We start from the raw sequence: 26,948 nt of genomic DNA on the forward strand, positions 1-26,948 counted from the left end.
GTTATGCCCTTGTTTGGCTGTACCTACCCGTCGCTGCAGCTGAGCCATGTCTTCATGATAGCCATAGTAATGAGGCATCATGCTAAGCTTCCTTGGTCAACAGAGTTCCTCAAAAGGCACCTGCTCTAAGTTATACACAGGAATCCAAGGTTGTAAGTCTGGGTGTTAGAAGGACTCTTGTAAAACTCTTAGCCAGGACAAGGAATAACTATGGAAAGGAGCTTAAAACTGAATGAACATTCTGGTATGAGGCCAAACTGAAATTGAATTAACATAGGTACTTAAATGTCAAATTGCCTACTAGCCTGAGATAGGTTACTGCCTATTCAACTATGCTGACTCTCTAAGAAGCACTGTATTCTAGTTAAGATCTGTTTTTGCAGTAGTTTAGTAGCGTACTTTGCATTTCACACATGAGAGGCATTCAAGGTAATCTAGAACTGGGTACTTATTAAAGGCAACATTCTCTGCCTCCTCCCCGTCTTTGCACCAGCCTGTCTTCTTTAAGTTAAAAAAAAAAAAATGTCCGCAGGCTAGCTAACATTAAGAGGATGAGCTCTGATTAGTGATGTGGGTGTATTTTTCATAACCATGGTGGGTTTTTGTTAATTTCATGTTAATAACAAAATTATAAAAAATAAAACACTAAATTGAAATCTGTTTTAAAAAGAACTTAAGGGGGAAAGGACCCAGGCAGACAAAGGTCTACAGTAATTTTCCTTTAAAGCCCCATCAGAATGAGAGCCATTATATTCATAAGAAGCAGAAGCTGGCAGTCAAACAAAACAGGCGGTGAGGTATGTCCCATACCTGAAGATGCATGTCTTCCTAAAGATGACAGAGGGATTCTTGTGGATTTCTGTTAGACCCTGCTGCCCTGTGACCATCATATTTCGTAAAACATAGTCTGAATCCTTGAAAAGAGGTAGAAATTTCATTACAGAGAGGAGTGATTAAACTTCATGCTCTCATTGAGACTTTTGGGGACAAATAGAAAAAAATTAGAAAAGCTTAGGCAATATAAAATGTTTTTCAAGTTATAGGTCAAGGTCAATATAATTTTGAGCCACAATGATGCCAAACACTTGGAAGGCTTCTAGGTTTGGGCCTCAGAAATTTTTTTCCCTAGACTGATTCATCCTATTGGTCATCCCAACCAGTCTCATGGTTTATGTTTTGTTTTGAGTTGTTTTGGTAAAATATACACAGCATAATATTATTATTTTTGCCATTCATAAGTGTGCAATTCAGTGGGATTAGAGACATTCACAATGTTGTGTAACCAGTCTAATGGTTTTAAATATAATTTACTTACCAGCCTGGATTTCCCCCAAACACTAAGCTCATATATCCAACTGTGTATTCAATATCTCCACTTAGATATCTAACAGACATTTCAAATTACAGTTTAAAAATGTTTTTCAATTTAGTAGGTGAGAAATTATCTTTTACTTAAATTTGTATTTCATTATGAGAACAACTGAACATTTTTTCCTATGTTTATTGACCATTTGCATGAGGTTTTTTTAAAAATAAAATTGTCTTTTGCTTATTTTTCTTTTGGATTTTCAAAATTCCACTAATTTTTATATAACACTGTTATTCTCTGCCAGATATATGGCAATTAATTGTGTTTATAACTTTGGTGCAAGAAAGTTTTACATTTTTATGTCATCAATGTATCAACCTCACTTTAATCACTTCAACCTTTGAGACTCAGCCATCCTTCCCCAGACTACAGTTGTAAATTCCCCCCATCCTTCATTTTCTTAGCTATCCTCATGCATTTATTCTTCTTCCATATGAAGATTAAATCATTTAGCCAATTAAAAAAATTATGCTAGAATTTTTCTTGCAATTTTGTTAAACTTAAAAATAACTTTGGTAAAAAATTAGATTTTAAAGTTATATTTATGGGGAGCTGCTATCACTCTTAGCCTGAAGGTGGTGATGGTAGTCAGTCGCTCAGTCATGTCCTACTCTGCGACCCTGTGGACTGTAGCCCACCAGGCTCCTCTGTCCATGGGATTATCCAGGCAAGAATACTAGAGTGGGTTGCTATTTCCTTCTCCAGGGAATCTTCCTGATCCAGGGATCAAACCAGCTTCTCCTGCTTGACAGGCAGATTCTTTGCCACTGAGCCGCCTGGGAAGCCCAAAGAGGTAGGGAGAGGAAGCAATTACCAGAACCTGGAGAAGACAGCCAAGTAGAGAGGACCATGTGACTAAGGTACAGTGGTCTTTTTTTTTTTAATTCCCAACTTTTATTTTTGGCCTCCCCATTCTCTAAGTATCAAAGTACTTTCTTCTTGAATCAGACTGTATACTGAATACGTTTAAAACACAGCTGAGTGCTGTCTTTCTCTAACAGGTAAAAATTTTTAACAGTAAATTTGAAATGTGTGTGGTCCAAAGAAGAAGGATAAAGAAAAAGAACAGATTATGATCTCTTATTTCCCATTGACATAAGACTAACATAAGATTTCATATATTGGGGGCATGGAGCCCTCTTCAAGCGGACATTCTGAGCAGGACTATTGTTCAAAAATGTTAAAAAAGAGAATGTATTAGCAGTTTTCATAATCCACAGAGATCACTTGACTTCTTGTCTCTTCAACAGAGACCTGGGGGCCAGGAACTCTTCTTGCCGCACCAACCTCCCGGGATGGCCCTTCATTCTATTCATTTTGTTGAAGAACACAGCTAACCCAAAGAAACCTAGAGAGGGAGAGCCAAAAGCATAAATACCCCAACCTCACTCTCCTTCTGCCTGCCAGTCTCCTACTGGTGCCTTTCATTGGACAAACTGAAGCAGGAGCTACCTTCTCTGAGTTGGGCTCAACAAAGTATGTAGAGATGGCAGTGATGCTGGGTGTGATGTTGTAGAGCCAGCCGATGCCAGTGATCACAATATGAAGGATGTGCTCCCGGCTGTGGACGTAGTGATAGGCAGTACTAAAGACATTGGCAACACCCTGTAGAGACAGAAATTTAAATTGCCTTCTCTTTTAAAAATAGCCAAATAATTAGTAATGCATCAATTGGATTATCTTTTTTTTTTTTTTTTGCTTATTTGGTGGCATCGGATCTTAATAGTTGCACACATGGGCTCTTCACTGTGCTGTGTGGGCTTATTTGCCCCCTGGCATGTGGGATTTTAGTTCCCTGACCAGGGATCAAACCTGCATCTCCTGCGTTGGAAGGCAGATTCTTAACCACTGGACCATCCGGGAGAGTCCCCTGAATTATCTTTTAAATTAATGATCATCTGTTGTTACTGTTGTTCCTGTTGTTTAGTCGCTCAGTTGTGTTCGACTCTGTAACCCCATGGGCGGTAGCCCACCAGACTCCTCTGTCCATGGGATTTTCCAGGCAAGATTACTGGAGTGGGATGCCATTTCCTCCTCAGGAAATCTTCCAGACCCTACAACTCCTGTATTGGAGAGCAGATTCTTTATCACCGAGGCACCAGGGACACCCAATAATCATCTACTTCCTAAAAATTATTCATTGGTTCTCAAAAGGCATTTCAAAAGAGTTCTCAAAAATGTTTCAGGTTCCACTATGAAAAAATGAAACCAAAAGAGTAAACAGAGATCTACTGGAAAACCCATCTAACTTACTACGTTTGCTGATAATCATCCAGTGAAATCAGTGGTATATACCATCAGAAAGCAGTGTCATAAGAACAAGGTAAACTTTGAAATGAGAAAAAAATAATGTTTAAAAGCCAACAACTAATGCCAGCCTTGGACAGATGGGTAAGAGCTGCCCCAATCTGATGCAAGATTAATATCTGTGTGTTTACATGGCTACTGTCATCAGATCAGCTGTGTAGGTATGCTGGGTTTCCAGGCCTGCAGTTACATGGTTTTCTTCAACACATAAAGAGAGCCTGTTCCACAGAGAAAGGATCGGAAACCCTCAGAACCCATCTGTGGTCTTGTTGTCAAGAAACCCTAGGATATGACCTCCCTGGTGGTCCAGTTGAGACTTCACATTCCAACGCAGAGGGTATGGGTTCAATCCTGGTTGAGGAGCAAAGATTTCACATGCCTCTTGGCCAAGGAACCAAAGCATAGAAGCAATGTTATAGCACATTCAATAAAGACTTTAAAAAATGGTCACATCAAAGGAAACTCTAGGAGGAACCACAAATTCTTCAAAAATATCTGCATTTTATATTATGACCCAAGACATCTAAGGATATCTCAAGAGCCTTTACCTCCAAGGGCTAGGAGGTCAATTTATAATTCACTTTGACATGTTCTCTAATAAGACCATGGTGATTGCCGCCGTGAAAGTAAAACACACTCCTTGGAAGGAAAGTTATGACCAACCCAGATAGAAGGCAATGGCACCCCACTCCAGGACTCTTGCCTGGAAAATCCCATGGACGGAGGAGCCTGGTAGGCTGCAGTCCATGGGGTCGAAGAGTCGGACACGACTGAGCGACTTCACTTTCACTTTTTACTTTCATACATTGGAGAAGGAAATGGCAACCCACTCCAGTGTTCTTGCCTGGAGAATCCCAGGGACGGGGGAGCCTGGTGGGCTGCCGTCTATGGGGTCGCACAGAGTCGGACACAACTGAAGCGACTTAGCAGCAGCAGCAACAGCAGCAGATAGCATATTAAAAAGCAAAGACTTTACTTTGCCAACAAAGGTCCATCTAGTCAAGGCTATGTTTTTTTCCAGTAGTTATGTATGGATGTGAGAGTTGGATTGTGAAGAAAGCTGAATGCCGAAGAATTGATGCTTTTGAACTGTGGTGTTGGAGAAGACTCTTGAGAGTCCCTTGGACTGCAAAGAGATCCAACCAGTCCATCCTAAAGGAGATCAGTCCTGGGTGTTCATTGGAAGGACTGATGTTGAAACTGAAACTCCAATACTTTGGCCACCTCATGCAAAGAGTTGACTCATTGGAAAAGACCCTGATGCTGGGAAGGATTGGGGGCAGGAGAAGAAGGGGACGACAGAGGATGAGATGGCTGGATGGCATCACCGACTCGATGCACATGAGTTTGGGTGAACTCTGGGAGTTGGTGATGGACAGGGAGGCCTGGAGTGCTGAGGTTCGTGGGGTCGCAAAGAGCGGACATGACTGAGTGACTGAACTGAACTGAACTGAATGATAATTTGGAGTATAGTTCACCATACTCTTCCACTTTGCATCTTAATATCTTCACATCATTCTTATGTCAGAAGAGAATGAAACTTATTATTAAAAAGATGTCCAGGGGAAAAGATTCTACCACTTCCTCAGTTGTACATCCAGTAAATGAGAGGGGAAAAATTTAAATGATGGTAAATAAACATCAAGAGCATCCAGGGGAACAGATGATAGCAACTTCCTGATTGCTGCTACATCCCAGTCCAATGCCTCCCTAGGGTTTTCAATCTCCTTCACTGAAATTTTTATTCATAAAATTAAATTAAAAAATTTTTTTTCTTTTTGGCTGCACTGTGCAGCATGTGGGATTTTAGTTCCCCAACCAGGGATTAAACCTATGCTCCCTGCTATGGAAGCGTGGAGTCTTAACCACTGGACCACCAGGAAAGTCCTAAAATTAAATGCTTGTAGAAATGGTCTAGTTATTTTATAATCTTAAAAGTGCTTTCCAGGGACTTCCCTAATGGTCCGGGGGCTAAGACTTTGCATTCCCCATGCATGGGGCCTGGGTTTGATCTTTGGTCAGGGAACTAGATCCCATGTTGCTGCTGCTTCTGCTGCTGCTGCTAAGTCGCTTCAGTCGTGTCCGACTCTGTGTGACCCCATAGACGGCAGCCCACCAGGCTCCCCCGTCCCTGGGATTCTCCAGGCAAGAACACTGGAGTGGGTTGCCATTTCCTTCTCCAATGCAGGAAAGTGAAAAGTGAAAGTGAAGTCGCTCAGTCGTGTTGGACTCTTAGCGATGCCATGGACCGCAGCCCACCAGGCTCCTCCATCCATGGGATTCTCCAGGTGCCACAACTAAAGATCCTATATGCTGCAACTAAGACCTGGAACAGCCAAATAAATAATAAAATAAATATATATATTTTTTAAAAAGTGCCTTTCCTTTTTTTAGTTTCTTTTGTTTAATTTTATTTTCATTTAGCAGACAGTATAAGATACTTAAACACCATCTTCAAACAAGGGACCTAATTTCAAAAACCTGTTTTATTTAGTTAGTTATCTTAATACTTGTTCATTTATTTGACTGCCTTGGGTCTTAGTTGCTGCTCGAGGGATCTTCATTGATGTCATGCAGGATCTTTGGTTGTGGCCTGCGGCTCCCAGGCTTAGTTGTTCCTCAGCAAATGGGATCTTAGTTACCCAACCAGATAGCAAACCCATGACCCTTGCATTGGCAGGCAGATTCTTAACCACTGGACCACCAGGGAAGTCCCCTCAAACCTATTTTAATATTTGGGGATTCCTGGGTGGCTCAGTGGTAAAAAATCCTCCTGCCAATGCAGGAGACACAAGTTCAACCCCTGGGTCAGGAAGATCCTCTGGAGGAAGAAATGGCAACCCACTCCAGTATTTCCAGCCTGGAAATCCCATGTACAGAGAAGCCTGGTGGGCTACATTCCATGGGGTTGCAAAGAGTCGAACATGACTGAGCGACTGGGCACAGTCTTTAAATAAAACTCCACTGATAACCCAGAATAAAACCCACATATTAACCTTGATATAAAGATTTTTATTTTTATTTATTTTTGCTCTTGTTCAACAGTAAGCATCATGGACTTTATTTTCTATTAAGTTTAAGCTAATATAACATTTTAAAAAAGAAATACTGGATAATCAACAATTTTACCAAAGAAGCCACAGCATTACAGGTCATGAAAAAGTGCCACTCCCTTTTGAGATCTGATTTGAAAACATGAATATTTGAGAAACATTTAGGCTTTTCCTTCATTCTTCATCCTCAAAAATTCTAATACTAAAATCAAGAACTATGGTAAGGCATATCATATTTAGCACCATTTGGGTAAAGAGCAAAGGATTTCTAGTTACCACTATAAATAAAACATGAATATGTCTCTTCTAAAAGTTCATTCCTACTTTTTGGGTTTTAGCTAGTAATCTAATAGTTGGATTTCAGTTCTATAGCAGAAAATGCCGTTCCTACAATTAATACCATGGAACACATTAACAAGCTTCCCAGACAATCTGAGGCATAGATATGCAACTGAGTCTGAGTCCCTCCATGTGTAATAGGGAACCTCTCCAAAGACTGACACATGTATGATGACACCATTTATATACATAGCTTTACTCTCATCTGGTTTCAGGTTTTACTTTTTCAAAAAGTATAGGACAGGCTATCCTACCATTGATTTTGAAGAACTTTTCTATGTCGTACCTGATAGAATCTGATCTCGTGGGGTAGGAAGATGTTAATTTTCTGGGGATCTCTTAGAGTGTCAACAGCCAAGACCCCAAATATCCTCATATATGCGTCCTGAAGGGGAAGAGCCAGGAATGACCCATTGTGATCGCTCTTCTTGCGGGAATGGTTCCAGAAGTAGATGTTCCCATGGTGCTGAACTTGGGGGACATGTATTGGCTTCCCTTCATCCACTACTGTAAAGCTGAGGAACAGGAATATGAGAAAAGGAGAAAGGCACAGAAGAGGGCTTTAGACTAAGCCATGCAGGACACTAGATCAGTCCATCCATAATCATTAGTATTATATGTCAGAGAAGTGGACTCATATAAAATTACCAGTCTGGAGAGTCTGACTTGAGAGAAAGATTTTTAAAAATAAGCTTAATAGTGTGTATATCGAAGAACAAGAAAGACTGTACAGAAAAAAATGAGGATCGATGAGCCAGATACAGTCAGATTAGGGGGACACAATGGAAAGGGCTAGAAATTAAGAGTGATTATGTTGTTATAATGGCTGTAATACGAATCCAGCTGCATTTGATTTGGGACTATAAGTGTTATTGGGGAAAGATTGCTACAAAGAGACATAATGTCAATAAAAGTTGACATAGAGTTCTTACACTATGACAGGCAAAAAAAATAAATAAACTTAGATCATAACAGAGAAAACGTACACAAACAAGATGTTGTTGTTTAGTTGCTAAGTCATGTCCTACTCTTTTGCAACCCCATGGCGGGTAGCCTACTAGGCTCCTCCATCCATGGGATTTCCCAGGCAAGAATGCTGGATTGGGTTGCCATTTCCTTCTCCAGGGGATCCTCCTGACCCAAGAATGGAACCCGAGTCTCCTGCATTGGCAGGCAGATTCTTTACCAATGGGCTACCAGGAAAGCCCATTTAAACAGGATGTGGAGACATAATTTGACTTTATTTTTGGGGGCTCCAAGATCATTTCAGATGGTGACTGCAGCCATGAAATTAAAAGACGCTTACTCCTTGGAAGAAAAGTTATGACCAACCTAGACAGCATATTAAAAACAGAGACATTACTTTGCCAACAAAGGTCCAACTAGTCAAGCTATGGTTTTTCCAGTAGTCATGTATGGATGTGAGAGTTGGACTATAAAGAAAACTGAGTGCTGAAGAATTGATGCTTTTGAACTGTGGTGTTGGAGAAGACTCTTGAGAGTCCCTTGGACTGCCAGGAGATCCAACCAGTCCATCGTAAAGGAAATCAGTCCTGAATGTTCATTGGAAGGACTGATGTTGAGGTTGAAACTCCAATACTTTGGCCACCTGATGAGAAGAACTGACTCATTTGAAAAGACCCTGATGCTGGGAAAGATTGAAGGTGGGAGGAGAAGGGGACGACAGAAGATGAGATGGTTGGATGGCATCACCAACTCAATGAACATGAGTTTGGGTCAACTCTGGGAATTGAAGATAGACAGGGAGGCCTGGTGTACTGCAGTCCATAGGGTCACAAAGAGTTGGACACGACTGAGCAACTGAACTGAACTGAACTGGAGACATAATTTATGGAGCAGGTACAACTAATTGAACTGATACTGTGAAGCAAAGTCCCTACATGAAAACCAATGCTCTTGGAAAAATCAGGTGAAATCACCCAAGACTGGAAACCTCCTGCTTGAGAAACTTTGGTGACCTGAGGCATTTCTCTCTTGGACAGCTAACTAGGAAGGATTTCAGTGCTACTTTACTTTACAAAAGGAATTTTTTTTCAAAAGTGGGGTGAAACCAACATCTTTGGAAATTCTTACCTGATCCCCTTCATGTCCCTGTAGAGCACTCTTTTCAGAACAAACGGAGCATCATCTAAAGTACAAGCTACATTCCTCAATAGAACGTTCCCTCTATCAGGCAGAAGTAGGTTTTCTTCTAAGAGGGAAATGTGAGCACTGATCTTCTTATTTCCATGGGCTTCAGCATCCTGTGGCAAAATGTTTCTGACCATTTATTTGCCAATTGCCAAAGAGCTATTCTCTTAATCATGTCTCCCTTCATTAGCCAATCTGTGCATCTGACCCCAATAATTTCATTTCCCTGAGTAAATGATGCAGATATTACCATAAATAGACCGTGGGGGAAAGGCTGACACCACAGCTGTTCCTGAAACCTGAGTTTCAGTGAGTAGAATAGATTTACTTTATGCCAACCAGACCAGTTCTACTAAAAAAAAAATCTGTCAAGTCTACTTATATTTAGAGGTTTAAAACTTGGATCCCTTTGAACCATACTCATGTTGTATGGGCTTCAGTTAAAAGTGCTTATTTTAGAGAGCTCAGGCAAGAAAGATGACTCATATTTCTTGACCATCCACTATGATGTGAACATGGGAAAATGCTCTCGAGAAATTCTTAACATAGTTTGGCTGTGACATTTGACTTACATCATTTCAGGAAAGGATTACTTGGGGCTCCAGATTGCAGACTATATGCAACTACTATTTATTTTTCTTTTCAGCTGTACTCTACAGCATGTGGGATTCTAGTTCCCTGATCAGGGATCAAACCCATGCCCCTTGGAGTAGAAGCACAGAGTACTAACCAGCCGACCTCCAGGGAAGTCCCACAACTACTGTGTCTAATTAAAATAACTGAAAATTCTATGTACCTAAAATATTATAATAATATTATGTGTTAACACACATTCCAAGTATGGGTATAAATTGGGAATATTAGAGACAGTTTCTCTGATATTTGTCTCCTCTTCCTATAAACTTGGGTTTGTTCTTTGTGCTTTTCTTTTCCCTTCTTGATTCCTCCTTTTCTATATAGAAAATCAATAGACTAGCAAAAATGTAGTAGTAAGATGTCTCTAAGGGTATGGCAGATTTCTGAAGCAAGTTGGAACAATAACTCTTTTGCTTTTTGGCTGAGCCTCCTGCAGTGGAAATGCAGTGTCCTTAATCACTGCACTGCCAGGGAAATTCCAATATCTCTTTTTCTTGATTGGTCTACTGTTCCTGGTCCCATCATTTCCGATTATTGATATATTGGAAAATTAAGCCATTCAGGAGATGATTCCCATAATCATGTGTTGCTATTTAGCTGAGATGAATGACATAGTTCCCCCGGATCAATGGAAGCTGTGATACTTGTAGAAGACAGCCATGCTGTTCCTGCCTGGGAAAAGCAGTAAGCTGGAAGCGTCCAAGGAAGGCAGCAGAGCTGTGGATGGTGGTTCATCCAGGTCATGTCTTTTAAGGGACAGGATTCTGCAATAGTCTCAGCTTATTTCTAGGCAGTGCTATGAACTATTGTGTCACGTTGGATTCTACTTTATAATGACTTTATGATTTAAATAGTTCCTTTTATTTTTACTTTATTTTTAATTGGAGGGTAATTGCTTTACAATGTTGCATTGGTTTCTAAATCAGCCATAAGTATACACATATAGCCCCTCTGTCTGAAGCCTCCCTCCCACCACCCCCCAAATAGTTCCTTTTAAAACTGACTCCCAAAACAGCATGCAAGGGAAATAGAGCTTAAACTGCTTGTACATCTCCTTACTGTTTTTGTTTTTTAATGTCAGTTTATTGTCTGTTATAGTTTCTTTGACTCTTGGCACAAATGAAATTAGGAATTCCAAGACATAATTCTGTTTCTTATACCTTTCCTCTCTGCTTCTACCTTGCCAATCTGCAATCATTCCAGTTACATCTTTACTAGGTTTGGGGTCATTGTAAAACATTGAAATGAGTAAAATAGCCTATTAAAAGATTTCTCAAGAGAATTTTGCGTGTTCCTCCTTTGCAACCATTGAACATCATCACCTGGGAGGAAATGTTTTTCTCTTATATGTCATTTTAGAAAGCACACCTGTGTGAGGGCCTTAAAGGTCTCCGTGTACACTGGCTCCAAGGACACGCCACTTGTCTCTGCAGCACGTTGGATTTGGTGCAGCCACTTTTGTCTGGCACAATTCCTCAGACTCTCAACATGGCTCCTTTCTAAAGAGTTCATCAGAAACTCCACAACACTTTCCAGAACTTCTTCTTCATTGCCCCTGAGTTCAGAGACAACCAATTCTATGTATTTCTGAAACTGTTTGGAAGACAATCTCACTTCGTGCCCAGGGTGTAGCTTTGGAAATTGGACATGTAGTTTAGCTAAAAGACAGAAACATAAAACCAAAAACTAATCAAAAGTTCATTCACCTGTGGGGGAAATTTGCATTCTTACAGCAAATCGAAGCCTCTAACAACTGCTTCTCATGGAAAACCAGGTATATCAAAGGCATCTCCAATGGATGTCCAGTGGAACATCTTACAGTGACTTTCTATGCGGAACTCAAGATGATTCCTATATCATCTATTTTTTTTTAAGTCAATTTATTTATTTTTAGTTGGAGGATAGTTGCTTTACAGTACTGTTTTGGTTTCTGCCATACAGCAACATGAATTAGCCATAGGTATACATATGTCCCCTCCCCCTGAACCTCTCTCCCACCTCCCACCCCATCATATCCCTCTGGGTTGTCACAGAGCACTGGATCTGAGCTCCCTGAGTCATACAGCAAATTCCCACTGGCTGTCGATTTTACATATGGTAATGTATATTGTTTCATTTTAATTCTACCTCTCAGCCAGGTGAAACCTTATAACATCATCCTCAGGTCCCTTAAATTCTAGAATTCATCGTGTCCAACTCCTTTGTTTTACCCATGAGGACACCTGGCTCTACAGAAGGTCAGTAAGTTGCTCACGGTCATGTGATCACTTCAGTTCAGTTCAGTTGCTCAGTCGTGTCCGACTCTTTGCGACCCCATGAACCGCAGCACGCCAGGCCTCCCTGTCCATCACTAACTCCCGGAGTTCACTCAAACTCACGTCCATCGAGTCGGTGATGCCATCCAACCATCTCATCCTCCATCGTCCCCTTCTCCTCCTGCCCTCAATCTTTCCCAGCATCAGGGTCTTTTCAAATGAGTCAGCTCTTCGCATCAGGTGGCCAAAGTATTGGAGTTTCAGCTTCAACTTCAACCTTCCAACGAACACCCAGGACTGATCTCCTTTAGAATGGACTGATTGGATATCCTTGCAGTCCAAGGGACTCTCAAGAGCCTTCTCCAACACCACAGTTCAAAAGCATCAATTCTTCGGTGCTCAGGTTTCTTCACAGTCCAACTCTCACATCCATACATGACCACTGGAAAAACCATAGCCTTGACTAGACAGAACTTTGTTGGTAAAGTAATGTCTCTGCTTTTTAATATGCTGTCTAGGTTGGTCATAACTTTCCTTCCAAGGAGTAAGCATCTTTTAATTTCATTGCTGCAATCACCATCTGAAGTGATTTCAGAGCCCAGAAAAATAAAGTCAGCCACTGTTTTCAGTTTCCCCACCTATCTGCCATGAAGTGATGGAACCAGATGCCATGATCTTAGTTTCTGAATGTTGAGCTTTAAGCCAACTATTTCACTCTCCTCTTTCACTTTCATCAAGATTCTCTTTAGTTCTTCACTTTCTGCCATGAGGGTGGTGTCAACTGCATATCTGAGGTTATTGATATTTCTCCCAGCAATCTTACTTAGTAAAAGATAAAATATCAGAACCCAGCTCTCCTGACCATCGTGTAATATCTTTTCTTCCATGGACCATGGTTCTGTGTTATGAAGTTTTCCCATCTTGTAAGTGAAAACCACCTCATTAGACACAATTAATGAAGAACACCTGATGTTGATCAACTTAGGTAACTTTAAAGATCAACCAATACAATGATTTTTGAAAGGGCTGAAGAACTTTACTAACCCTTATCATTTTTTCTCTCATGCACCATATACTTTAAGAATTTGAAGTCTGTTATGTCAAAGTCTCAGATAAATCCTTAAACCCAGTGTAGAGCAAAATAATTTATCCTGGGATCTAAGCAAATGAAGGAGAGAACTTCTTATATGAGAATTTTAGTAGCTTTTGATTGAGAAGAATTGATCAGAAGAAGAAAAATATAGGAGAAGAGAAAGTCATTAAGGAGAACACAAAGTTAAGTAAATGTAGGGGAAACTTTGGAGAAGGCAATGGCACCCCACTCCAGCACTCTTGCCTGGAAAATCCCATGGACAGAGGAGCCTGGTAGGCTGCCGTCCATGTGGTCAAGAAGAGTCGGACACGACTGAGCGACTTCACTTTCACTTTCCACTTTCATGCATTGGAGAAGGAAATGGCAATCCATTCCAGTGTTCTTGCCTGGAGAATCCCAGGGACGGGGGAGCCTGGTGGGCTGCCATCTATGGGGTCGCACAGAGTTGGACATGACTGAAGCGACTTAGCAGTAGCAGGAGAAACTTGCAAGTCATTCAGACTTGAGAGGTGAATCAGACCTTGTAGAGGCAGAAAGATAAAATAAGAAGGGAAAATAGGCAGGACTGTGAAGTGGGTTTGGATTGTTTTATGGGTATGTGTAGCTAGGTATACAGAAGGAATCTAACTATGTAGAATTACAATCTTGGACAAAGCACTGTACAACAGTTTCACTCCTGATTGCTCTGACATTTTCTACATGCCCATCAGCAATGCACAAGGGTTCAAATTTCTTCATATCCTTGCCAACACTGTTATTTTCCATTTTAAAAATTACAGTCAAAACTATATAAGCAAAAAAAGCAAAAATAAATTAATGGGGCTATATCAAACTAAAAACCTTCTGCACAGCAAAAGTAACAAAATGAAAAGGCCACCTACAGTATGGGAGAAAATATTTGCAAATCATATATCTGATAAGGAGTTAATATCCAAAATATATAGCAAACTCATAGAACTCAATGCTGCTGCTGCTGCTAAGTCGCTTTAGTCGTGTCTGACTCTATGCTACCGCATAGACGGCAGCCCACCAGGCTCCCCCATCCCTGAGATTCTCCAGGCAAAAACACTGGAGTGGGTTGCTATTTCCTTCTCCAATGCATGAAAGTGAAAAGTGAAAGTGAAGTCGCTCAGTCGTGTCCGACTCTTAGCGGCCCCATGGACCGCAGCCCACCAGGCTCCTCTATCCATGGGATTTTCCAGGCAAGAGTACCGGAGTGGGGTGCCATTAGCAAGAAAAAATCAGAATGAAAAATGGGCAGAGGAACTGAATAGACACTTTTCCAAAGAAGACATGCAAATGACCAGAGGCTTATGAAAAGATGCTCAAACATTAATGAGTGTACCAACTTTCATTACAAGAAAAGTTCTAGGATTCTAATATACAGGGTGATGATCATAGTTAACAATACCATAATATATACTTGAAAGCTTCTAAGACAGTAGATCTTAAATGTTCTTACCACAAAAAAGAAATGGTAATTATGTGAGATGATGGAGGTATTAACTAAGCCGTGGTAATCATTTCACAACATAAGCGTATCAAATCAACACATCATACAGCTTAAATTTACACAATGTTACATGTCAATGGTATCTCAATAAAACTGAAAAAAATGACAGCCACACTAGTACATGTGAAGTGTGAAATGCTATCTCATGGCTTTAGAACAACCAATATTTTAACTGTATATATATCAGAATAATGAGGAGGAAATGGCAACCCACTTCAGTATTCTTGCCTGGAAAATTCCGTGGACAAAGAAGACTGGTGGGCTGAAGTCCACGGGGTCACAAAATGTCGGACACGACTGAGCACACACGCATATCATAATACTGGGAAACTTGAAGCCAAGCTGTTACCACAACTTAAGAAAATTCTTTCGTTTTTACCTTTCTTCATAGATTCTTTTTCCATTCCTTCCTTGTATGTATACAAGAGTTCATCAATTTCCTTCAGATCCAGAAAGCCTGAGCCGTCACAGTCCCACTTCTGAAAGAGGGCTTTTAGGAGAAGTTCCCGTCTGATTCGGGAAGCATTTTGTCTAGCCTAGGGCACACACAGGATAACAAAGCACAGAAGATATATCTGTTCATTATGCTAGCTGGCGAGCTTCCCTGATGGCTCAGATGATAAAGAATCTGCCTGCAATGCAAGAGACCAGGGTTCAATCCCTAGGCCGGGAAGCTCCCCTGGAGAAAGGAATGGCTACCCACTCCAGTATTCTTGACTGGAGAATTCCATGGACAGAGGAGCCTGGCGGGCTACAAAGAGTCGGACATGTCTGAGCAACTAACAGACACACACACAGGTACACACACACACAGACACATATGCTAGCTGGCATCTTATGCTTATTCCCCACAAAGAGCAGCACTTTTTACAGAAACAGCTTTACTTTGGGACTAAGCAGGATACGAATAGTAAAATGAAACATTTAATTTTAATTCTCTTAATATCAGTTTTTATCTCTCAATAAACATTTTCTATGTTTCACCTCTAAGATAGAAAGCAGGCATTCTCTGCATTGAACTAAAACACATTCATTTAGGAAGGGGACTCTCTCCTCGAGAATCTGATTCATTCCTCTCCATTCACTTACTAGTTGTTCAGCAATGTGATAAATACATTGGGTGATCTTCCTGACTCCTTTTTTTCTCTACCATGTGGGATCTGTTCCCCGACTCCCCAACCAGGGATCAAACCCATGCCTCCTGCATTGGGAACATGGAATCTTAACCACTGAACTGCCAGGGAAGTCCCTGCCTGGCTTTTTTTTTAAATCTATTTTAATGTTATTTATTTATTTGGCTGTGCTGGGTCTTAGTTGCAGCATGTGGGATCTAGTTTTCCTGACCAGGGAGTGAACATGGGCTCCCTGTATTGGGAGCTCAGAGTCTTAGCCACTGAAGCACCAGGGAAGTCCCTGCCTGGCTTCTTGATGAAATATGTTTTGTAGTGAAGGGCGATGGATGATAGTGTTCAAACAACAAAAAATGACTGTGTTCAAAAATTCTTCCTTATATTTAACATTGGCCTGACATTAATTTTATTTACCATTTAGATTTTTTACTAGATTATGTTAACTAGATAGTAACTTATCTAATCAAGGTAGATTTTATTGATAAAAGAAAGTGAACATATACCATTTGGTTAAATGATAGGAACTTCAATTGAGGAGGAAAAAGGAATATCAACTCTAAATTAGATTGAGAAGACTCATAAGACTGATAAAGTTACTGAATATGCTTGATGAACCTAATTTATATATTTCATATAAGAGTATATAAATTGTTCCTATCAGAGAATGTGTTTGCATATTTCATTCAAGCAAGTAGTAATTTCTTAAGAAAGATGAAGCCCACTACCTTGGTGTACCCAAAAATATGTATTCAAGCCACAATCATACCCTTATGTATGCACATTTGTAAACGTACTCACACATCAGACAGTGTACACATACACACACATCTTTGCACATGAAAATATCTGCTCCTTGGAATCTGCTCTTCAAGGTTTGGAGGAGCAAAAACACAGCTATATAAGAAACCATCTCCTGCCATCAGCAATCATGTTCTTATTAGAGGAATGAATTCTCTGGAGTGTGATCTTAGAACATTTGACAATAAAATGAAGTATTTAATTGCCATGCTAATTAAGTACCTAATTAGCATAAGCATTCACAACCAAAATTAGTACTTAAGAAGAGCTAGTCTAGGAGGAACTGAGGTTGATAGATTTTTTTAATTTTAATTTTTAATTACAAGATAATTAATTTACAATACTGCAATGGTTTCTGCCATCCAGATGCAGGTGCTTAGTCGCTCAGTCGTGTCCTACTCTGTGACCTCATGGTAGCCCACCAGACTCCTCTGTCCATGGGGATTCTCCAGACGAGAATACTGGAGTGGATTGCCATGCGCACCTCCAGGGGATCTTCCCAACCCAGGGAGCAAACCCGGGTCTCCCACATTGCAAGCAGATTCTTTACTGTCTGAGCCACCAGGGAAGCCCATACAGCAACATAAATCAGTCATAAGTATACATACATCAACATGAATCAGTCATGGGTATACATATCTCTTTATAATAGTGACCTCACTTGTTTTATTGGTAAATAGTATTACTCACCTTTTCTAAGCCACTCATTTTCTCTTCTTTTGTTTCAACAAAGCCCTTCCTAAAAAAGGAGGTGAGGGCTTCACTGACACTCAAGGGGGAATCTTCACCAACAAATGTCTCCAGGAGCTGCACAAACTGGAGTAGATTGAGAGAAACTCCGTTGAAGGTACTCCTACCCTTTATTTCCTTGTAAGACTGAATGTTTCTGATAATTGAGTGCAGGTCTATCAAACAAGAAACATACATCAAACGGTGACATGAACAATTTTATCAAAGTTCAGGGAAAATACATGAGTACATATTGTAATGAACATCTACTACCTTTTTTCCTACCAGGAGTCTGTGCTGCCTTCATGAGGACAGCACCCCCTTTTTATTTTTAATATATCCTTTATAAAGTTTGGGTTTTGGTTTTTGTTCTCATTTTCTCTCTCTCTCTCTTTTTTTTTTTTTTTTGTTTTGCCTGTGGGATCTCAGTTCTCTGACCAGAGATTGAACCCTTGCCCCCTGTATCGGCAGCACAGAGTCTTAACCACTGGACCACCAGGGAAGTCCCTAAACGTATCTTTTATTTATTTATTTATTGGTCTTCATCCTTTTGTCCGCACCTGGTGGCATGTGGGATCTTAGTTCTCCAAAGAGGGATGGAACCCATGCCCCTTGCATTGGCAGTGTGGAGTCTTAACCACTGGACTGCCAGGGAAGTCCCCCTCCTTTTTTTTAATTTGAGAAAACATCTCTCCCCAATTGTCAGTTTTGATGTATCAGGTAGTACTGAGCCTCATCCACCCTTGCTTCAGGATGGCCATGTGATATAGGTCCGCCTAGTGACTCACAGATGACAGCAATGGGATCCACTATAGGCCAATGAGAATTAGCCCCAGGACTTTTGGGGCAACTACTGGGGGAGAATCACTGGTCTTGTACTCTGACTCCTGAACTAGTAGGATGTAGGCCTAGAGATGCTCTCATGGAAATCTTTGCCACAATACAGAGAAAACTACCTAAAACTGAAAGTTACACAGAGAAGAACAGGGCAGAGAGGCAAAGAGATAGTGTCCTGCTGCTATTATTGAGCCCTTGGATTCAGTTGTGCCTGAAGCCAGCTGCAGTCTGGACTCGCTAGTTAAATAATTCTGTAAATACCACCACTATGACCTCTCCCTCAGGAGGCTTGACTCATATATTTGTCTTGAAGCTTGATGCTATAACATGAAGTGTAATTCATAGAAGAGCCCGGTGATTTACGATTGATTTATTAACTAATCCAATCATTCATGCACTGATGCCTTCCATATGAGATCTGATGTAACTTAAAAAGAATCAGCCATGCAATTGTCAAAATGGTAGAGTAAAACTGAAATAAAGAAGTAATATCAGGAGAAGAGGAACATGAAGTAGCAGGCAACAAGAGCTTAACCAATGCCATACAATTTCACCAAATATTTGGAGGATATAAAGTTTGCTATTTGATCCATCTTTAAATGAGAAAAGAAACTGCAGACAGGAGGAAAACTTTTTGATCTTATAAGTTCTACTACTTGTTGGTGAAAGGTAAAATGATAAAATAGCATTGTGGTAAAGTACGAATACTTGTTGGGATCATTGTTGTTAAATACATGGTTTACTGAGAGCTAAAAGCTATTCTTTGCTCTCTCTGTTGAGTAGATCTTTCTTTGTAAGTCTTCAAAAACAAGACAGAGCCTCACCTGCCTCACATAGTTAGATGTGGAACTACAAGGGAGAGGAATTGCTGGAATGATTTCTATTGTTCTAATATCTAATTCCCCTTGTATACCTGGATCATAGCTTCAAAGTGGTTTCAGGGCCACATAACCATAAAAAAATTGTATACAGTTGGCCCTTTGTAGCTGCAGGTTCTGCATCTGTGGGTTCAACTGTGGATCAAAAATATTCAGGAAAAAAAAATCCAGAAAGTTCCCAAAAGCAAAACTTGAATTTGCCATACATGGGCAACTATTTACATGGCATTCACATTGCATTTTCAACTATTTACAAAGCATTTACATTGTACTAAGTATTATAAGTGATCTAGATTTAAAGTATATGGGAGGATCCATCAGTTATATGCAAATACTTGTCCATTTTATATAAGGGGTTTGAGCATCTTGAATGTTGGTATTCGTGGTGAGGGGAAATTTTGGATGGATGATATTCATGGAACAATCCCCTGCAGACACTAATGGACAACTGTACCAACACGTATGCTTTAAAGAGCATTACAATAGCACTACATGTACACTACCACCGGAAACAGTCGTCTTGAATACGTTTAGGTCCATTGGCTCAAGGACAAAATAGTGCAAGTGTCACCCTGCCATGGTGCCTTGGCTAAGTCCAGTCCTTACCATTGGGAACCACAGTAAATTAAAGGTTATCAAATTAGAGTGCCATCTGTTCTTCCTGGCTTTGTTAACATGTACCTGTGAACCTCGAGTTATCATAGATTAAATGTGCCTGTTCCTCGTCTTCATGTTTGGCATACTTCATGTTCCAGTTACAAGTCAGAAGTTCACCTATAAGATACATATGCCATAATATAGTCAACTTCATTTTCACAATGTTTTTGCTCTGGAGTATGAATGAAAGGAGAATTAAATAAGGAGTCACCTGTCCATGACTTTCCTTCTATTTTCTGGGACTTGGGTTCGCAGGATTTGTCTTTCTGAACTTCCTTTTTAGCAGGTTCTAAAAGGTATAAAAGAAAATGCCTATGAGTTGAAGATTATGTAGTTAATAAATGAAAGAAATATCTTGCATACAGAACACAAAAACTTTCTTTCGGGTCCTTTTCTGTATATGTTGTATCATAATGGTATCATTTAATAACTTAATCACAAAGATATCGCTTAATAGCTTTAGTTTTTGAGAGCAATTCTGTGACAAAGTCTATGTATTGTACCCACATTTGGCCACACAAAGTGAGGGCTGTATTTCCCAGCCTCCCAGACAGCAGGTGTCACTATGTGCCTGAATTCTGATGAATGAACAAGATAGAAAGGAAAGAAATGATGTAATGTCTATCCTTTTCCCTTTCTCCTCGCCTACTGGTCAGGATGCGGACATGGTGGTTAGCTATCTTGGAGTGTGTAGCTGGAGGAGACACAAGGCAGAAAGAGCTTGAGCCACTGTTGATTTCTTGGGGCTGATCCTTCAAATAAGTTTTGACTTTTATACGAGAAACAAAGAAACTTCTGCCTTGTTTAGACATTGTTATTTTGTTTTGGTTTTGTTTGTTTTTTTAGACACTGTTATTTTGGATCACTGTTACAGAGAGTTAAAATTAATAGTAACTTCACTAATTTTTTAAGCTGTGTCCCCACTATGTAAGGAGAACCAGAAATTAGTAGCCCTGTTCTGGGGAGAAATACGTATAATGCTGAAAAAATGAAAGATTTCAAATTAGTTAATGATAGTGTAAAATCCTTAACACAGGTTACCTATCTCTTATGAATTTTAAATAAGAACTTTCTTTGGGACTATAGAACTTTAGAATTTTTTTTTCAAAAATGCCTAGAAAGCATATTAAAAATAAGAGACATTATTTTGCCAACAAAGGTCCCTAAAGTTAAAGCTATGGTTTTTCCAGTAGTCATGCATGGTTATGAGAATTGGGCCACAAAGAAGGCTAAGCACTGAAAAATTGATGTTTTTTGAACTGTCTTGTTAAAAAAGACTCTTGAGAGTCCCTTGGACTGCAAGGAGATCAAACTAGTCAATCCTAAACAAAATCAACCCTGAATATTCATTGGAAGCAATGATGCTGAAGCTCCAATACTTTGGCCACCTGACGCGAGGAGCTGACTCATTAGAAAAGACCCTGATGCTGAGAAAGATTGAAGGCAGGAGGAGAAGGGGATGACAGAGGACAGGATGGTTGGATGGCATCACCAATTCAATGGACGTGAGTTTGAGCAAGCTCTGGGAGATGGTGAAGGACAGGGAAGTCTGGCATGCTGCAGTTCATAGGGTCGTAAAGAGTCGGACACAACCGAGCGACTGAACAGCAACAACAACTGAGGACTTAAGTGACATTGAGATTGGCTCTCGAAAAGATTATAATTCTTCAACTAAAAGGGCATAAATTTGCATAGGCAATTCCCAAGAAAAGTCTTCTGCAGAATAAATATTTGAAATCCAGGATGCTTTCTGTCTTAAACATTACCTTCAGAAACTCTTCTAGAATGTCTTATATGCAACTGAAAAAAGTGAGATACTTTTAAAATTTGAAATAAAAGAAAATTTAAAAAGTGGTTTCTAATATTAGATACACCATTTAAAATAAAACAGCTTCTGTGCCTTTTCAGAAGTCCAGTGAAAATTTCTACAAGTAATACTACCAGATTTCTGCCTTACAAATGGGCTTCTAGTGTAGAGGGATTTCTAGGTAAATTGACAGTAGAGACTTTCTAGATTGCGTGTAATTGATTGCTCAAAGTATAGACTCATGTTGAATAGCAAAATATGTCTGAAGTTTGCATGACCTTACATGTCACAAAAAGATCCTAACCGAAATGAAGATTTTTCTGCAGACTTTAAAAACCGCTCTAGAAAACAAGGAGCTGATGTAGGAAAGTGATATTACTACCTGAAAGATGATCTTCTGGGATTGATACTCCAGTTTTCTCTTGCAGTTCAGGACTTATGAAGAGTAGCTCTTCATATGCTTGTGCTTGAGTCCTTCCTTCCTGTGGAGGGATTTCAGTGTGCTCAAAGGAAATAGATTCCCTAGATGTTTTGCTTTCTCCTGTGAGACTACCTTTTCTCAATTGTGAAGTTAAGTCTGTGTCCTGTTGTTCTTCCAGAATTGTTTCTCTGGGTGACTGTGGTTCTGCAGTTGACCCTCTGTGTGGTTCTTGTTCTACTACTGACTCCCCGCCTTCTTCTTGCTCTGCAGTTGACCCACCGTGTGGTCCTTGATCTGACTGTGATTCTCTGTGTGCTTCCTGCTCTGCCATTGTCTCTCTGGGTTGTCCTTGATCAGATTGTGACTCTCTGCGTGATCCCTGTTCCTCAGTTGACTTTCCATGTGATCCTTGTCCTGTTGTTGACCCTTCATGTTGTCCTTCTGTTGTAATTGATTCTTCAGAAAGTCCTTGTTCTGCTGTTGATTCGATGTGGGTTCCTTGTGGTACTCCTTGTTCTGTTATTGGCTCATGATGTGGTCTTTGTTCTGTTATTAACTCTCTACTTGATCTTTGTTCTGGAGTTGACCCCGTGTAGGTTCCTTCTTTTGATACTGATTCTTCATTCAGTTCTTGTTCTCCAGTTGACTCTTCAGGTTGTTCTTGTTCTCTGGTTGAAATTCCATTTGGTCCTTGTTCCACAGTTGCCCCTCTCTGCTGTTCTGGTGGGCTTTGTGGTAGTGTTGATTCTCTATAGTGTTCATGTTGGTCTTCTGGGCTTGCTAATAATTTACTTTGGGTTTTGCTAAAATGTTTTTCAGAAGGTAACGTATTCATCTCTAAGAGAACATTGTCAAAGTCTTCATAAATGTGTTTCTGATTATCCATGTCTCCCCAGAACTCAGGTAAGTCTATCTCTCCAAATTCAACAAATGGCCCTAACACAGAAAACAAAACATTTACCTAAACAATTGGATCTTATAATGTAGAATCAGAGCTAGTAAATTAATGCAAAAAAGCAGTAGGCATGGCGCCCACAGAACTACTGCTTTAAATGAATATCAATTACATTTCCCAGAAACCCAATAAGAAACAAAAAGGTATCTAAAGGAACATAAAAGATGCTCACTACTGGAAATTAGAAATAATCCCTTCCTAAAATATATGGAAATGAACATGATTCCTTCTTTTGATGCTTGAAGAGTAGCTTAGACTTTCAAGGCAAACAGAATTTATCCTCTCCTCTTAGTCCTCCACAGTAAGCATAGCATAGGGCTGAGGAAAGAGCAAATGTCTTCCACCTCAAACCCTGCCATTTTTGACAACATGGGAGGGTATTATGCTAAGTCAAATAAGGCAGAGAAAGACAAATACCACATGATCTAACTTACATCTTTAAAACAAACAAATAAAACAAAACAAAAATAGACTCATGGATACACAGAACAAATGCGGGGTTGCCAGCAGGGAGGGGGTTTGAGGTCTGAGCGAAACAGTTGAAGGGAATTAAGACATGCAAACCTCCAGTTACATAATAAATAAGTCATATTATTAAATAATAAATAATATACAGCATAAGGAGTATGGTCAATCATAATAACTTCGTAGGGGGACAGAATGTTACTAGATTCATCATGGTGATCATTTCCTATCATATAAAAATGTCAAATCATTGTGTACATTTGAAACTAACATAATATTGTACATCAATTATATTTCAATCAAAACATGCTTGGTAGAAAAAAATTTTTTTCTTAGAAATCTTAGAATTCTAAGTTGGACATTAAAACTGGAATTACCATTACCAACTTAATTTCCAAAACATTCAGGTTGTCACTAAAGCACCCCTTCATTGGAATTCTAGCTCAATTCTGACTTAACAACTTTTAGTATTGCACTGTTGTGAAAAACACATCTAGTTCAACTAGATGGTAATGATAATTACCATTGTATGGCATGAACAACTAGATACAGCCATCATGATCTAAGGGAGGTGTTACATGGAGGGATTCCATGGTGATAGAATGATGTTGTTTGTCACATCCATGTACTGCTTCACTCCAGCTTGAGCATACTCCCTCTGGGTGGCACTTACATTGTCTTGGGTTTCGGAGTGTACCTCTGAGCACTTTTGAACTTTGGTCATAGAATGTTTCCAGCAAGGCCAATGTCCTCTGACGATCCAAAAACCCTACCTAAGCAGAAAGTTGGCAATCAGTTGTTACATGAGATTTGAAACTTTTATGTAGATGGAATATTGAAACTCCTAACTATGCTTTTTATCCCCAAATTTCTGCACCTTCTTAGCTCCAGTTCATACTTATCTTAAAACACTGTCAATAGTGTGCTTCACACACTATTGTGTCATATAATCAACAATATGTCATATTTCACATTCTCTACTAGGAGGTTACATTCAGATCTGCAGACAATCTAGAACAAATATTTAGGTCATTATGGTATGCATTTACAGCTTTGTTCCCAACTTCATATAGTATCCTCTTTTTCTTCTTTCATCCTACTTTTTAAAATCTATGTTCTTTTGTTGCTTTTTATCTATTCTTATAAGCTTCCTTATAAGGACTGATGCTGAAGCTGAAGCTCCAGTACTCTGACCACCTGATGTGAAGAGCCAACTCATTAGAAAAGACCCTGATGCTGGGAAAGATGGAAGGCAGGAGGAAAAGTGGATGACAGAGGACGAGATGGTTGGATGGCATCACTGACTCAACGGACATGAGTTTAAGCAAGTACCGGGAGATGGTGAAGGACAGGGAAGCCTTGCAGGCTGCAGTCCATGGGGTCACAAAGAGTCAGACATGACTAAGTGACTGAATAACATAAGCTTCCTTAAATCTTTTCAGGAATATGGGGATACAAACAAATAAGCATAACGTTCATAAACAAATATAATTTCAGTAAAGTTGGAATCTATTCTTGCAAATTCATTTGGTGTCCTGGCACAATAGTGCGTTCCTAAATTCCCTGATGGCTCAGTTGGTAAAGAATCCGCCTGCAATGCAGGAGACCCCAGTTCAATTCCTAGGTCAGGAAAATCCCCTGGAGAAGGGATAGGCTACCCATGCCAATATGCCTGGGCTTCCCTTGTGGCTCAGCTGGTAAAGAATGCACCTGCAATTTAGGAGACCTGGGTTCAATCCCTGGGTTGGAAAGATCCCCTGGAGAAGAGAAAGGCTACTCACTCCAGTATTCTGACCTGGATAATTCCATGGACTGTATAGTCCATGGGGTCACAAAGAGTCAGACATGACTGAGTGACTTTCACTTTCACTTTCAAATCCTATTCCTAGAAATACTTTTTGATATAAACATTTTTTGTTTTTTAAGAAGCAGAATAAAATGTGGTAGGCTTTCTATTCCCCAAAGAGAAAAGCAGCTCTTTTCTCTAGGAAGACACCACCATAGAGAATCCTAAGCAAAAAAAAAAAAAAAATTCCTAAGCAACCCACTCTTAAAAATGGGAAAGAAACTTAGAGACAAGTTATAAATCATATGCAGTGCCACACAAGATGTAGTCTGCAGGCTGGTACCAGTCTATGTGTGATGAGAAAGGTAGGAATTGAGAATAGCATCTAGAAAATGTTATAGCAACTTAAGAAAGTAACTGATATTAAATCAGATTTGAATCTGGTAGTAACACAATGTGGACTGTATTTTTTTTGAAATCAGTAGCTATTTATTAAAGTTGAAGAGAAGGGACTTCCCTGATTGCTCCGTGGTTAGGACTTTGCCTTCCAGTGCAGGGGGAGCAGGTTTGATCCCTGGTTGGGGAACTAAGATCTCACACATCTTGCAGCCAAAAAGCAAAACATAAAACAGAAGCAATGTTGCAATAAATTCAATAAAGACTTTAAAAAAAATGGTTCACATCAAAAAAAATCTTTTTAAAAAAAGTCAAAGGGAAAACCAAGAGAAATTGTAGGAACTGGTAAAACAAAAAAAAATTAAACATAAATGAGTAATTTACTTCCCTGTGTTTGTTAATAGCTCTTAGATTAGAATATGTTTGGATTGTATTTTTATTTCCTTTTTCCCTCGTAGTAACCCAGTTTCATTATCAGTCCACATATTAAAAATATCACCATCAACAACCTAAAGACTGGTCCTTCACAACAGATGGTGTGAGAAGCACTACTTTAAGAGGTTTCGCCTACCTTCCCACGGTCACAGTGCAGGAAGAGGTCAGCAAACATCTGTCTCCGCATGTCAGTTTTTATGACCTCCCTGAATTCGGCAGCACAATGGCAAAGGTGCTTAAGGAGCTTCTCAAACGTTTCACTTTTAAAGCCTGCAATGTGCAAAGAGATGAGCTATGGAGAAAAAGAGGATAGGTGATTGATTAAAAACCGTGTTCTTGGATTTTTTTCCCCCAAGGATTCCATTGATGTGCATGCAATTATTGGCTGCAATTTTTTCCATATCATCTGCTTAGATAAAGCATTTTCAAATGAATGCTGCTCTATGGCTATGCTGCAGAGAGAGGGGATCAATACAGTCCCCAACACCATAGACCAGTTACATACACCATAGACCAGTACACACTGTTGGAATAATTTCCCTCTAGGTCACATCAGTCTTATATGGGAGCAGTTGTTAACCTCACAGTATGAAACAGCAGCAGTCATAAAATGTGGCCAGTAAATGAATAGTTCTTCAAATGGAATGCAGTTTTTCTTTTGATGTGGGGGATATAAGAGCATGTGTTTTCATTTTCCAAGACTGGCTGTATTTAATTACTGGCGTGTAAGGGACGGGGACGGCTTCCCAGGTGGCTCGGAGGTAAAGAATCCACCTGCCAATGCAGAAGATGAAGGAGACATGGGTTCAGTCCCTGGGTTGGGAAGATCCCCCGGAGGAGGGCATGGCAACCCACTCTGGTATTCTTGCCTGGAAAATCTCATGGGCACAGGACTGGTGGGGTACAGTCCATGGGGTCGCAAGGAATCAAGCACAACT

The 26,948-nt window shown here is 39.9% G+C and overlaps 1 protein-coding gene across 1 annotated transcript in view; it reads right to left on the bottom strand.

Moving 5' to 3' along the window:
* Positions 1-26,948, bottom strand: part of EFCAB5 (EF-hand calcium binding domain 5) — an 88,689-nt gene that overhangs the window by 16,311 nt on the left and 45,430 nt on the right. The window contains exons 7-18 of the mRNA XM_086359929.1: positions 26,147-26,302; positions 24,067-24,166; positions 21,935-22,909; positions 19,957-20,034; positions 19,770-19,862; positions 17,335-17,549; positions 15,096-15,252; positions 11,224-11,513; positions 9,163-9,332; positions 7,355-7,583; positions 2,759-2,974; positions 811-914 (exon numbers count right to left, since the gene is read on the bottom strand). Coding sequence (XP_086216055.1) covers positions 811-914; positions 2,759-2,974; positions 7,355-7,583; positions 9,163-9,332; positions 11,224-11,513; positions 15,096-15,252; positions 17,335-17,549; positions 19,770-19,862; positions 19,957-20,034; positions 21,935-22,909; positions 24,067-24,166; positions 26,147-26,302 — 2,783 coding nt within the window. The remainder of the gene's footprint in view (positions 1-810; positions 915-2,758; positions 2,975-7,354; positions 7,584-9,162; positions 9,333-11,223; positions 11,514-15,095; positions 15,253-17,334; positions 17,550-19,769; positions 19,863-19,956; positions 20,035-21,934; positions 22,910-24,066; positions 24,167-26,146; positions 26,303-26,948) is intronic.

Source organism: Bos grunniens, chromosome 19, assembly GCF_055505025.1.
Source record: "Bos grunniens cultivar Pamir isolate PY7600 chromosome 19, Bosgru_T2T1.0, whole genome shotgun sequence".
Classification (NCBI taxonomy): domain Eukaryota; kingdom Metazoa; phylum Chordata; class Mammalia; order Artiodactyla; family Bovidae; genus Bos; species Bos grunniens.